Source organism: Denticeps clupeoides, chromosome 15 (genome assembly GCF_900700375.1).
Source record: "Denticeps clupeoides chromosome 15, fDenClu1.1, whole genome shotgun sequence".
Taxonomy (NCBI): Eukaryota; Metazoa; Chordata; class Actinopteri; order Clupeiformes; family Denticipitidae; genus Denticeps; species Denticeps clupeoides.
In genome coordinates, this window is record NC_041721.1 from 20,324,309 (window position 1) to 20,338,426 (window position 14,118).

At 42.0% G+C, this 14,118-nt stretch overlaps 1 protein-coding gene across 3 annotated transcripts in view; it reads right to left on the minus strand.

Moving 5' to 3' along the window:
- Window positions 1–269: 269 nt before the first annotated feature.
- The window catches only part of col18a1b (collagen type XVIII alpha 1 chain b), a 43,245-nt gene continuing 29,396 nt past the window's right edge, over window positions 270–14,118 (minus strand). For all 3 annotated transcript variants that reach the window (XM_028955133.1, XM_028955132.1, XM_028955131.1), the window contains exons 22-39: window positions 13,515–13,550; window positions 13,339–13,398; window positions 13,159–13,236; window positions 12,978–13,013; window positions 11,329–11,382; window positions 9,706–9,771; window positions 9,493–9,558; window positions 9,365–9,398; window positions 9,143–9,159; window positions 8,924–9,049; window positions 8,259–8,415; window positions 4,351–4,412; window positions 4,102–4,227; window positions 3,992–4,021; window positions 3,679–3,909; window positions 2,660–2,857; window positions 2,388–2,503; window positions 270–1,903 (exon numbers count right to left, since the gene is read on the minus strand). In XM_028955133.1, the coding sequence (XP_028810966.1) occupies window positions 1,702–1,903; window positions 2,388–2,503; window positions 2,660–2,857; window positions 3,679–3,909; window positions 3,992–4,021; window positions 4,102–4,227; window positions 4,351–4,412; window positions 8,259–8,415; window positions 8,924–9,049; window positions 9,143–9,159; window positions 9,365–9,398; window positions 9,493–9,558; window positions 9,706–9,771; window positions 11,329–11,382; window positions 12,978–13,013; window positions 13,159–13,236; window positions 13,339–13,398; window positions 13,515–13,550 (1,695 nt within the window). In that variant the 3' untranslated portion in view covers window positions 270–1,701. The remainder of the gene's footprint in view (window positions 1,904–2,387; window positions 2,504–2,659; window positions 2,858–3,678; window positions 3,910–3,991; window positions 4,022–4,101; window positions 4,228–4,350; window positions 4,413–8,258; window positions 8,416–8,923; window positions 9,050–9,142; window positions 9,160–9,364; window positions 9,399–9,492; window positions 9,559–9,705; window positions 9,772–11,328; window positions 11,383–12,977; window positions 13,014–13,158; window positions 13,237–13,338; window positions 13,399–13,514; window positions 13,551–14,118) is intronic.

Sequence of the window (14,118 nt, forward strand, 5' to 3'; positions counted from 1 at the left end):
CCTGAGGATTGACTAAACACTAGGGTCAGGTATAGTTTCAGCATCAGAAGTGCTGTTGATTTGTGTATTAAGTGTAAAGTTGGGGGTCATATTCATCAGGATGAAAAGTACATTACTTACTGGGTAAATATGAACTTGACGTTAATCTGAAACTAGTGCAACTGCAAGTCAAAATTCAAGGTAAATGCCATCCTGAGTATTACTCAGTATTATTAAATTGTGCTATAAGCACATAGTATTACAAGTATTAAATGCACACCAAACCAAAATACTTTCCATCTAAAACATTTATTTATGAAGACACAAAAAACAAAGAGTTAAGTATGTTAACATGGTTTTAATTTTATATTAAAACCAAAAAAAAAAACACAGGCCTGTATCTTTGGTCATTAGACAACATCACCACTGAAAACTTCACATGGTGAATGAGTTCTGAACCCAGCTATAACCACCCGACTCATCCTTTAACATAGGACATGTCACTGCCACCCTAGGCCATCTTCTTGCTGCAGGCATCATCGTTTCTTTTAGCTGATTCTTTCTACAGACACTCACACAGCATCAAACATTTCATGCTTCATAACTGACCCTCTGGAGTAAATGAATAATGGTCCAATGGCTCACCAATCATGTTGAATATTGGAGGTTACACAAGTCTTTGTTTAATAAAAAGTGGTTCCATAGCAGCTCTTGTCAGTTTACTTCCTTAATAATCCTAAACCACATGACACAAATCCACTGTGTACAGCAGTGCAAATACAGGACTTAAGATCATGTGTAGTTGTCTGTCCAACTCTCATGCAAGCTCTCATGCTCATGCAAGAGATTTCATGCCAAATCTACTCCCATAATTCTTGTAGCATGTTTACTAATGTTAGGATATTTTTAATGAATTTACAGAAATAAACAAGAGGACTGTCAAATTGTTATGTATCTTCGAGAAGAGAAAACGACTACAGCCCAGTAATTTCTTTTTTTTCTTCTGAAAACTAGATGAACTATAATGGTTTAATTGAAAATAATTTTCTGTCTGGACTGTTTACAATATGTCTCACACACCCAGTGATAACAATGACCATCTCCTCCCTTTCTCCTGTAAACAGTGTACCTTGTTTACCAGGGTATCAGAAGACATGAGACTAAGTTCTCATTAGTGAACCACTGAATCTGAAAGTTTACAACACTACTGTCCAGGGAAAACTAAACTGTGTGGTGAATTGATTGGTTTTGATTAGACACTGAAAGGTGTATTATGTTAAGGAATTTAGGATGTGCCATGTGCCAAGATTAATTACAATATTAAAATTGTGAACAATTTTTCAGTAAAATTTGTTTCACAGAAGTGTAAAGGGATATCAATATAAATAGATGATAGATGTAGGTGATTACACATAAAAATAGAAATCTACAAATTAGATGCACTGAACTTTCCTAAAAATTTGAAAAGTGTTGGGTTCATTGGTGAACTCTCTCCATTGGGATATATGTAGAGCACTATGTCATATTAAACTCACACATACACTCAGTGGACAGTAAAACAGCAGAGATCTGCTGGGATGAAGTGCTAGGTGGGGACACTGTGTGCCCTTTCCAGGATAGATAACCTTCAAGAAGAATACTGACTCTCAGACAGAACTTCACAAGATGCAATGTTGAGAGGGTTTGGCCTTCTGATAGACATGTGAAAGGACATGTTTGCTGCTAGGGGCTGAAGCTGTTCTCAATGCACAGCATCACATAGGAGTTAGAGCAGCTACGAAACTTCTGCTGTAAAAGCTGGCCATCCTGGAGAGATGAAGCCATGCCGGTCACTGCCCGGTTAGATGTTCTCCACGTCTCACAATAGTTGTCAGTCTGTCGCTGACCACGGCCGCTTGAGCCGTGCCACACCATTTTGTCTGGCCTTCAATAAAAACACAATGATTACTCATTCATTTACACATGTACATGTCTTCAGACTGCAGTCTTCAACAGCCTGTTTACATCTCTATGGAACAGGCCACAGTCCCTCCCTGCCTCTAATCCTCCACCATTATTCCTGTCTCAAAAACAAACGGCAAGGTCTGTGAATGACTATCGTTCAGTGGCCCTCACTCCTATATGTTAACCGGACTGTATAGAAACACACCACCCAAATGTACTTCCCCCTTAAGATTTTTTTTTTTACTTTCTGAAGTATTCAATGACTGAGCCATCTTGACATCACTTTGCCATCTAGTCAACTTTGACATGGCCCTTGTCAAAGTTGCCGCCTCATATATCCCACTCACTGTCAGCTGCACTATATTATTCACTTCACAGGACCACATTATATTTATATTCTATATTATTATTTTAAATATTCACATCTGTACAAATATGGGATGAATTAATGAAATTTGACTCACCAGGCATCTGTAGTGAGGACATCTCTTCCATCAAATGAGTAAATGGACACGTCTTTCCTGATCTTGCCTTCTGTGTCACTGAATATGGATTCCCAGCTGTCAAAAAGCGCTTCATCCTAAAACAAGATAATAAACTGATATTAACAAAGTAGATTATGGATTCATGAAACAGCAAGTTTATACTGGTGAACTGGTGAGATTATTCTATATTTAAGATTTGTGCACATTGTGTACAATGTGCTATGTTCACTAAAATAACCTGGCTGTCTGACCTTCAGGTTGACAATGGGTGTCAGGTTTCGGTCAGTCCTGCGCACAATGCTGTACAGATCCTGCAGCCGGGAGGACAGGAAAGCCCGGAATGTCCCCTTCATTCCGGCAGCCTGTGCCTGCAGAAAGCACTGGTGGTCCACTCCCCTGATGCCCCCTAAGTCACCCGTCTGGGGGGAGTTTAGGGCAATCAGGTGCAACTGTATATATAAAAACATATATATATATATATATATATGCAGCAGGTGATAACTGGAAATGTGCTCACAAGCAGGGAGAGGGTGTTGAGCAGATGGAAAGAGGTCTTTGAATGGCTGATTAGTGAAGAAAATGAGAGAAAGAAAAGCCTGGATGAGGCAGAAATTTACAAAGAGGCAGTAAAAACATCTTTGAGGAAGGTAAAGAATGGAAAGGCTGTGGAAGCATTAAGGTGTTTAGGAGAGCTGGCAGTGGATAACCAAATTGGAAAGTGAGAGGACATCTGATGAGTGGAGATTAAGTGAACAGCAGTAACTACAGGGGGATAATCAGCCATATCATAAAGTTATGGGAAAGAGTGGAAGAAGCAAGGTTAAGAAGAGCAGTGATAATCAATGAGCAGCATTATGGTTTCATGCCAGGAAAGTGCACAACAGATGCTATGTTGGCTCTCAGGGTGTTGATAAGGAAGTTCAGAGATAGTCAGAAGGAGCTGCACTGTGTCTTTGGGAACTGGAGAAAGCATATACCAGATTACCCAGTAAGGAGCTGTGGTTTTGTAAGTCAGGAGTGGCAGAGCAGTATGTAAAAGTGGTGCAGGACATGTATGAGGACAGTGTGAGGTCTGCAGTAAGGGTGACAAATCAGAAAAGAGACACTGAGTGTGTTGGGCGAAGGATACTGAAAATGAAGAAAAGAGGAAGGTCTTTGGATTTAGTTGACATGCAGGTGCTTGGTGGGAAATTGGAAGTTGGAAATTGGAGTTTGGGTGGATTTGGCATAAATGGGTGATTTAATGAACGTGGAAATTAATGTTTCTCACCGCAGGTCCTGCTGAGTGTTTGTGCTGTTGGGGATGTAGTTGGGGTGTGCTGGGCCTGTGGTAAGCGGTATTTGGCTGGTGAAGATCAAGGTGTCCCCTGTGGTCTGGGGGTGGTGCCAACCACGTGTAATCATGCGGAATGGGCTGCTGGCCATCAGGGTGAAATGTTGCCGGAGATGGGATTCTGGTTGCAGAGCCCACATGTACAGGTGGTGGATTGAATGCTGCAATCTGTGAGTAGACAGCTTTTGTCATCATTATTTGCCTGAGTATAGGCAAAATGCATTTGATAACAATAATTTTTCTGACTTACACTACTGGAAAAGGGTTGGTAATCACCCAACTGCAAAGAAAAGGAAAGCCATGTTAAAAAAATTTTAACTGACAAAACCCAGAGCAAGTGTACTGGGCTGAACACTGTACCAGGATCTGACGGTAGCCGTTTCGCACTCGAATATAGCAGTTGGTGTTTTCAATGACATAGACCAGTGTGCCCTCAGGCTGGCGTGCTGTGGAATGCATGTTATTGAAGTCTCTCAGAACCATGACCTAAGGAAGATATTCACAATGACATGATATATACATCATTTTCTATATTTTAGAGAAAATTTCTGAAAATGAGAACTGAAATGCTGATCCTCCCCCAGTTGAGGCAGAGACCTAAAAACTCACACCACTTAGTCCAGGAAGTCCTGGCGGTCCAGGGAGACCTGGAGGTCCAGGAATGCTGATTGCTTGAGCACAGGAGAGAATTCATTAATACACAAGTATTTTCATACTAGGAGTGGCTCTATATATGTATGTACTGTACAGTCATATGAAAAAGTTTGCCATTGATGAAGCACAAGTGCAAAACATGTAATGAACAAAATGTAAACAGACAAACAGGCATTGGACCAGAAGAATTTGCCCACGTAAGCTCCTCATCCACCTTAGTCATTTATTTCAGATCACACCAGTCATTGTTGTCTTTCAGCTGAATGAAGTTTTCCCACAGGTAGTCCCATTCCCACTCATCATTCTCAGTATCCCTCAGTCCGAGGGAATCCTACAACAGAGCTGGCCTTCCGAATCAGCCTGTTCAGTATCTTTCTGTCCCCAGCAGAGATGCTATCTCCCCAGCAGACCCCACCATAAAAGATGGCTGAGCCCACCACAGTGTCATAAAAGGTCTTCAGGAGTGGGCCCTTGTGAAGGAAAAGTGTCTACATCAATGAAAATTAGTTATGCTTATATGGAATTATGTTATTTTAATATATACTATGTGTGCAGTATTTCAATGTTGGGCTGCATTTGCATATGACCTCAAAGTTCAGATGTGAGGAGGAGTAGAGTTCTGTTATCTCTGTGTGCATACAAAACTAGTCCACCTGCCGGGAAACCCCCCTCTCATCTCTTATCTGAGATTAAACAGGTTGTCATTTGGTGAAACTCCATGCCTTATTTGGAGTTGGGTTAGGGTTAGGGTTAGGGCGCCACACACTTTTGCCCACAATAAAAAGAGAACAGAGAGGAGATTTTTTTCAGAACATCCTGCAGCGTGCACAGAGATCTTCTCAATAAACTCATCTGGAAACTTCTTCCGTTGTACGCACCTTCCTTCCTTGGGTGGAGAAAATTTCCTCTACAGCCTTCACGCCAAAAGACCTGAGCATCCACAGCAGGTAAAGCCTACTCTACCCTTTTCTGTAGAGAGCATCAGAGTTGTGAGTCCAGTCCAGTTTATTTTTCAGCAACACCAAGGTACCTGTAGCTCTCCACAGCCTCAATGTCCATACCCTGGATGTTTAGTGGTTGCAGTGGAGAATGTTTGTGCCTGTGGAAGTCTACCACCAGCTCCAGTGTTGATCTGGACTCTCCTAGTGAACCAAAACTTTTTACTACCACAGGGTGGTAGTAGCCTAGTGGGTAACACACTTGCCTGAAGACCCAGGTTCAAATCCCACTTACTACCATTGTGTCCCTGAGCAAGACACTTAACCTTGACACTTCAGTTGCTCCAGGGGGACTGTAACTACTGATTGTAAGTCGCTCTGGATATGGGCGTCTGATACATCAGAATCAGAATCATATTTATTGACCAAGTAAGTGCAAGCACATACAAGGAATTTGATTCCAGTAGATGGTGTCTCTCAAGTACAATGTTGGAAAAAAAACAACAACAACAATAACAACAATGTGCAAGGGTGTGGTGTTATTGTCCAAGTTGTGGATTGTTTGTGATTTATAAATAGCTATATCTACTTTTTATGAATAAATAGGCAAAAATCAAACTAAATCTTATATACAAGTGAACATAAAGTGCAGTGTGCAATGATGGAGGTGATTTACAGTATCAGCTGTTTAGGAGGGAGATGGCCAGGGGGAAGAAACTGCAGGCTTCTATAACGTCTGCCAGAGGGCAGCAGGTGAAAGAGCCTGTGACCAGGGTGTGAGGGGTCTGAGATGATTTTCCCTGCCCTTTTCCTGGATCCTGAGAGGTACAGGTCCTGGATGGAGGGCAGGGGGGCACCGGTGATCCTTTCTGCTGTCCGTACAGTCCGCTGCAGTCTGATCCTGTCCTGTTTAGTGGCTGCTCCATACCAGGCGGTGATGGAGGAGCACAGGACAGACTCAATGACCGCAGTGTAGAACTGGATCAGCAGCTCCTGTGAAAGACTGTACTTCCCCAGTTGCCTCAGGAAGTACATCCTCTGCTGGGTCTTTTTCAGGATAGAGGAGATGTTGGTCTCCCACTTCAGGTCCTGGGAAATGGTGGTGCCCAGGAACTTGAAGGTCTCCACAATAGACACCGGGTTGTCTGATATGGTGAGGGGGGGCAATGTTGAGGAATGTCTCCTGAAGTCCACCGTCATCTCCACAGTCTTGAGCGTGTTCAGCTCCAGGTTGTGTTGATTGCACCAGAGTACCAGCCGCTCAACTTCCTATCGGTGTGCAGACTCATCACCATCCTGGATGAGCCCAATGACAGTGGTGTCGTCTGCAAACTTCAGGAGTTTCACAGTTGAGTTTCTGGAGGTGCAGTCATTGATGTACAGGGAGAAGAGCAGTGGGGAGAGGACACATCCTTGAGGGGCACCAGTACTGAGGGACCGTGTTCCAGAAGTGATCTCCCCCAGCCTCACTTGCTGCTTCCTGTTTGTCAGGAAGCTGGTGATCCACTGGCAGGTAGCAGGTGACACGCTGAGCTGGGAGAGTTTGGAGGTGAGGAGTTCAGGCACAATGGTGTTGAACGCCATGCTGAGGTCCACAAACAGGATCCTGGTGTAGGTTCCCGGGCGGTCGAGATGTTGCAGGATGTAATGCAGCCCCATATTCACTACATCATCCACCGACCTGTTTACCCTCTCAAACCTGCAGTAGAAGGTGTTAAGTTCTTCTGCCAGGTCTTTGTTTGCTGCAGCAGGGGGTGGGTGTTGTCTGTAGCTGGTGAACTCTCGCATGCCTCTCCAGACTGACACAGGGTCGTTGGCTGAGAAACATTCTTTCAGATTCTCAGAGTAGCTTCTTTTTGCCACTTTGATCTCCCTGGTCAGCGTGTTCCTGGCTTGCTTGTACAGGACCCTGTCACCACTTCTGTAGGCCTCCTCCTTGGCCTGGCGAAGATGCTGCAGTTTGGGACTGAACCATGGTTTATTGTTGTTGTATGTGCAGAAGGTCTTGGTTTTTACACACACATGTATGCCATAAATGTAAATGTACTTCATTGATGGTAACATGAAAGCAATGTTAATGTAAATCTGGTGGTAGTTCTGCTGGCACCAGTCCACACAGTCCAGGTTCAGATATCTTTACTCCTTGTCATTCCCCTTTGTGATGAGGCAGACTATTGTAGAGTCATCAGAGAACATCTGTAGGAAGCAGTTGGTGGGGTTGTGAAGTATGCAGTGTAGATGGTGAAGAAAAAAGTGTGTGGGGATCTCGTACTGCAGCACTGTGTCCGACACACAGCAATCAAAGAACATAATTCTCACAGAGCTCCCAACAGTCTCCAGATCAGAGAACTGTGACAATCGTGTTCTTTGATTTCTGCAGTGCGTTCAACACCATCCTTCCCACAATCCAGAGGGACAAGCAGGAGTACACAGGAATGAATCATTTTAAACCACTGACATCTTTTTGTTCCTTCCTCCAAACCATGAAACAGAACAATGTTTATTTTTAGATCTTCTCACTTGCTTTAATGATCTCATGCTGTCAATCTTCAGATTAAGACAAAGTGACTTTTCTCATGTTTGGACACATCTGTGAAGTTTGATGATGAAAAGGGTATTTTATTCAAACAGAAACAAACCCGAAGGAGAGTGGAAAAGTTACAAAGGGATGAAAAAAACCAAAGGAACAACCTGTTGCTTACTACTGCTTTTTAAGGAGTCCCACGTGTCAATCGCGCCTAGTTGGCAACAGCTTGGACTGATCAGGACTCCCTAATCAGGTGCAACAGCACCGGATGTTAGAGCACAGAAGCCCCTGGGCGTCACAATACCACTGTTTTGATTTACGTTGACAAGTAAATTACTATGCAGACTAAGAGGGCTTCCCAAACTTTTTCATATGACTATATGTTTAGTATGACTTACTATGTGAAGGTCGATATGCTCCAGGAAGTAATGTCCCTGGGGGCCCTGGAGGACCTGGAGGGCCAGGCTTTCCTGGCAGACCATTGTAACCAATTCCAGGAGATCCTGGTGGGCCCAGAGGACCTGGAGGACCCCTCACAGAATCCCCCTTTGGGCCCTGCAAGGAAAGGAGATATCATCTCACAACCTTTTTAATCAAACACTCACTATGATTACTGTGATACACTAATTTAGCTTGTGACCTATGCCAAGTGATGATTGGTCCAATTTTAGCTATGACAAGTTTATGACAAACATGCAGGATTACACATGCAGAAAGAGCAAAACAAGCAGAGACTAGGCTTCTAGACTTCCTCTTCTTTCACGTTCACCAACATATGCAATAAAATTTGAATGAAAGTTGCATTCACAACAATGTATGGTACATTAACAGCATTTATCAGACGCCCTTATCCAGAGCGACTTACAATCAGTATTACAGGGACAGTCTCCCTGGAGCAATTTTAGGGTTAAGTGTCTTGCTCAGGGACACAATGGTAGTAAGTGGGATTCGAACCCGGGTCTTCTGGTTCATAGGCGAGTGTGTTACCCACTAGGCTACTACCACCCTGGTGCAGTATATAAATATTTTGATTGGTTTTATTTGAAAGTAAAAACCAGCTCACCACAGGTCCAGGGGGACCTGGTGGACCCTGTCCTACTGTGCCATATCGAGGGCTGTAGTAGGTTTCACCTGGCTCTCCTTTTTCCCCTTTAGGACCAAGCTCTCCCCTTTCACCTTTCAACTGGTTCTGCAGGCATCCAAAAATACACATAGCAGTTCACTCCTGCAGTTTTATATTCCTTTCTTAAAAAAAAAAAAAAAAAAGAACAGGCAGATATACCTTTAAAGTGTAGATGTCTGCATAACCAAGGGGACCCAGACAAAAAGATAAAGATGGTTTTATAGGCAAATACAACAACCAGATGTTGAATTATAGTCAGACACACCAGCTGCATCAGACAATTTGATAGAGCTGTTGCTATGGTACCAGTGGGGAGGGTTAAAACTGGTCACTGTACAGGAATTGAATAGGGATGAGCAAAAATATTGGGAAAAAGCTTACCTTTGTAATACATTGATGCATCATCCTCATATCTCTGAAAAGGCAGATGTGAAAGAAAACAGGGTGATAGTAGTGAATCCATACACTGAAACACAACAGTAATCTTGTTTGTTTATGTGTTGACTCACATGTAACCTCTCAAGAGGCACAGTGGGCCCAGGAGGTCCAGGTGGGCCAGGAGGTCCTGGAGGTCCCTAAAGTTAATCAATCAATCAATCAATCAATCAATCAATCAATCAATCAATCAATCAAATAATGAATGAATGAATGAATCTATCTATCGATCGATTGATCGATCGTAGTGGTGTATCAATCATAGTGGTGTAAAATAAAGGACTAACCGGCAGGACATAGCCACTGACTGCCTCGCCCTTTTCTCCTTTCCTCCCATTCAATCCAGGGCGACCCTACATCCAACAAGGAAAAATGGCAGAGCATCATATATATTTAAAGTCGTGTTTTCACGATCACGATTTTCCCTGATCATTGCTGTCTATGCCTTGGATGTTGGATGAACCTCAAGTCAGTCCTGCATTCTGAAATGCCACAGCAAAGATGGAGGCGCAAACACTCCACATTGGGTGAAAATATGGTGATGTAGCATCACAACTGACATATTTTGTGGACCAGGACACTGGACTATAACCTACTCTGCACTGTCTAATGCCTCCAAACATGGACAGATTCCTTTCAATTAACAATCTTGCCATTACAAACTGTTTCTCTTTGACAAATCATTACAAACCCTGCACTGACAACTACTGCATTCTCACTATACCCCAGAAGTTTAGTATTTCCTTTTTCCTTGGGTGCAGAAAGGGTGGGGAGTGTCAACTGCAGGGCCTGTTAAAGTCAATTGAGACATACTGTCTGTGATTTTGGACTAAATAAGTAATACATATTGTTGCTACATGAAAGTTTAAATTAATTTGATTAACTAATCCATTGCACAATTGTATCAAAGCAAGAGAACTCTCAGTCATGAATGCATGAACCGTTTTGAGGAAAAACTCTTATCTTGTGTTAACAGTAATGTGTCACTGTTTTGATAACTGAACAATGAACAATGGTGAGATTATGATGAGAACAGTTAATAGATGATAATCAACAGACAAATACAAAAAAAAGTGAAAAACAGGTAGTATAGTCCCTGACAAAAGTCTATTTTGTAGAAACACCTGCTACTTAATCGACTGGTTTTAGAAATAGATGATATGAAAAGCTAAAACCATACCAAATAATGTTCAATGAAATGAATTAGTTTCACTGAAAAAAAGATTTATCATTTAATCAAAAGATGTCACCTATGCAGCAATTGAACAAATTTACTGCAAATACAAAAATGTCAGCAAATTAAATAGTGGTGCTGTGAGATTCAAATTAAATATCTTGTATGACTTCCATAAGCTTGAAGGACTGCATCCATGCAGTTTGGCAAGGATTTATACAATTTATTGATGAAGTCATCAGAAATAGCAAAGAAAGCATGCCTTCCAGAGTTCATCAATATTCTTTGGTTTCATCTTCCATGCTTTCTCTTTCATCCTACCCCACACATGCTCAATGATGTTCATGTCTGGTGACTGGGCTGGCCAATCCTAGAGCATCTTGATCTTCTTCTCCTTGAGGAACTTTGATGTGGAGATGGAAGTAGTTGAGCAGTTGTCTTGCGGGGTCTGCCTGACCTGGGCTTGTCAAAAATGTCTATTAGGCTCTTCAAATCTTTTTTTATCATCTGTACCTGACGCTGAGACACATTGAAAGTGTCTGCCACATCAGCAGCGGATCTAGTCTTCAGCCTAGACACTTTAGTCTCAGGGTGAATCTTAGGCAGGGTGAATCTTAGGCAGGTTTGCAGAGGTCTAGTTGCAGTTGATGTGAAATATATTTAAACGGCACTTGAGGTCAATTTGTGCACAAGCAACTAGATTTTTGTCAGGGACTATATGTGCTAAAATTCTTACCGGTCTGCCTGGCATTCCAATTTCTCCCTTCATTCCTGAGGGGCCGATCAGTCCCTGTTAGATTTAAGACAAAATCAATTATGGTTTAAAATAGCAATAATTGGGGAAAAAGATGGAAAATTCCAGGTTCATCAAGACCACCCATTTTATCTCCAAGCTGTGGCCTTCCGCTCAGAAACAAGTATTACCAAGGTGCCAAAAGGCCAACAAATGGCCTGAGGTGCCATGACAGGAAAAGTCTTGTGGAGAGTGGATGACCACTGTATTTGTGTATCAGAAGTTCTGCTTGGACAAGGCAGAAACATCTAAGTCCAATCTGATTGGTCTGTGGCATACCCCCCACCCCCCCCACCCCACCCCCCCACTTCTCCAGGTCCAGGCTCCATCCCTCCTAGCTTTCTCTGTCTTCCTCTAACTCTCTCATTTGATTTAATTTGGGTTTTTCTGTAACATTGGTGCCATTTTTACATACAATATTTACATGTAACTGCAATAGTAATCTACCTGTTTTAGAAACTGATAATTCCTGTAACTTCTATTGTACCATGCCTCTGTATGTCCAGGTAACATAGTTCAAATATATTGATAATAATTAATGGAGTCAGATTAACAAGGTCAATGCAATCCATTTTGCAAGCTTTTTACATTGCAAAAATTTGATATTCTAAATAATTATATATTCATGTCTTTCAAAGACAAGTTTACTGATCATACTGTATTTTAGAACTATCATTTGTATCAAATTGGATATATTATGTATATATTATAATGTATGAAGTAGTGAAGTGGAGTGATTGTGAAACACCGCACAGCACACGGTGCACATAACGAAATGTGTCCTCTGCTTTTAACCCATCGCCCTTAGTGAGCAGTGGGCAGCCATGAAAGGCACCCGTGGAGCAGTGTGTGGGAACGATGCTTTTCAACTGTAACATTAAAGAAGTCAGATTTCCTGAGCTTTTTAACACTGTCTAAACTGACATTCCACACTATATCATTATGTACTCACTGAAAGTAGTTAACTTACGCCAAAGTGGTATAAGAGGTTATTTTGTTTCTATAATTTGAAACTTGTTTATTCACTGAAATTTGGATCTGGATGAGAAATTACCCCCTAACACACACACACACGCACACACACACACACAGGCACATTCAGTGGGCTCTATTGTGACAATCCACCATGCTCAATTTCAATTTTTCCCATGAGCCCCCTGTCATGCATTGTACACTGGCTGAGCAGTTGTGTGATTGTTAGCAATGTGGCCTCAGACCTAGTCCATATCCCGGCTCGGCCCTTGTGTGTGTGGATGTTCTACATGCTCTAGCAATGGTTTCCTCCCACTGTCCAAAGTCATGAACACTAGGTGGATTGGTGACTAAATTGACCGTAGGTGTGTGTGAGTGAATTATGTATGTGTGTGTGTGTGTGCACTCTATGGTGGGCAGGTGCCCAGGGGATGGTATGTTACATTTCATTACATTACATTTGTCAAAGTGACAAATGTAGTGTATTTTTATCCAAAATGACTCATAGTTTGCAACAAGAAAATTATAACTAATAATAATAATAAAATAAGAAGGATCTACGTCATTCCAATCATGCTGGCAGTTTGACATGACATGAGGGGCTCTCTGTTATGACTTACTGAAGGTCCCATAGGTCCTGGTGGTCCCCTCTCACCCTACACAAGATCAAAAGAGCAAGAATGCCTTTAAGTGCTAATTATATTATATAGATTATAAAATATAGATAAATATTCATAATAAACATAAAATTTTGTTGGTGTGACTGTGGCTCAACAGGTGATCCAGAGACCACCTCCTCACCAATTGTCCTCTCAAGCCTTCCAGGTAGAGGGGAGAGCCATCAGTTCCCACAATTACACCAGGTTCCCCCTTCTGACCCTACACATGAAAGGATGCACCATAAAATAATGTGCTTGGTTTGACCAATATTCACAAGCCCAGTGACATATAACTCAGGGAACCAGTGAGAGAATACTGTACCTTAAATGAAAGACCTGGTGGGCCTTGCTCTCCCTGGTCACCCTTTGGTCCAATAGGTCCCTGTTGGTATATTGTTATTTGATTCCATTTTTATGCAGTGTTGAAGTGTCACATATAACAAACATTAAATACACAGAACACTGAAAAATGAGTGGGATGTCATTGAAAATACATACTGGGAAACCAGGGCGCCCAGAAACACCAGGATGACCCTACAAACCATTGGAATACAAGAGATTACATGTAATCAATGCTAAAAAGTGTACATATGCAATTTATTTAAATATGCAACCTAGGCATACTTACTGATTAATTGTGTATCTGGTATTCTGACAAAGTGTAACAACCTGTTCTTTGACTTGTCAGCCTTAATTGTCATCCATATGAGTTCTTAAATATCCTACTTTACCAGCCTATATTTAAGCTTCCTCACTACAGTCCCTGACAAAAGTCTTGCTTATCATGCTAGCTCCAGTAGGTCTCCTGCAATATTTTCGGCAACTGTGGTGTAATTCAACAGAATATTCTGAAAAGAATCCGACAAACTGTTCTGGTTGAGAGAGGGACTTCAGGTGACCAGGTCTCGTGGATTTTTGAGCCAGCATGCGGTCCTCTCAAGCAGTTGTCTTGCAGAGTCTGTCTGACCTGGGCTTGTCAAAAATGTCTCCAGTATCTCCAAATTTTTTTTTATCCTCTGTACCTGATGCTGAGACACATTGAAGGTGTCTGCCATATCAGCAGTGGATCTGGTCTTCAGCCTCTTGATAATCAACACTTTAG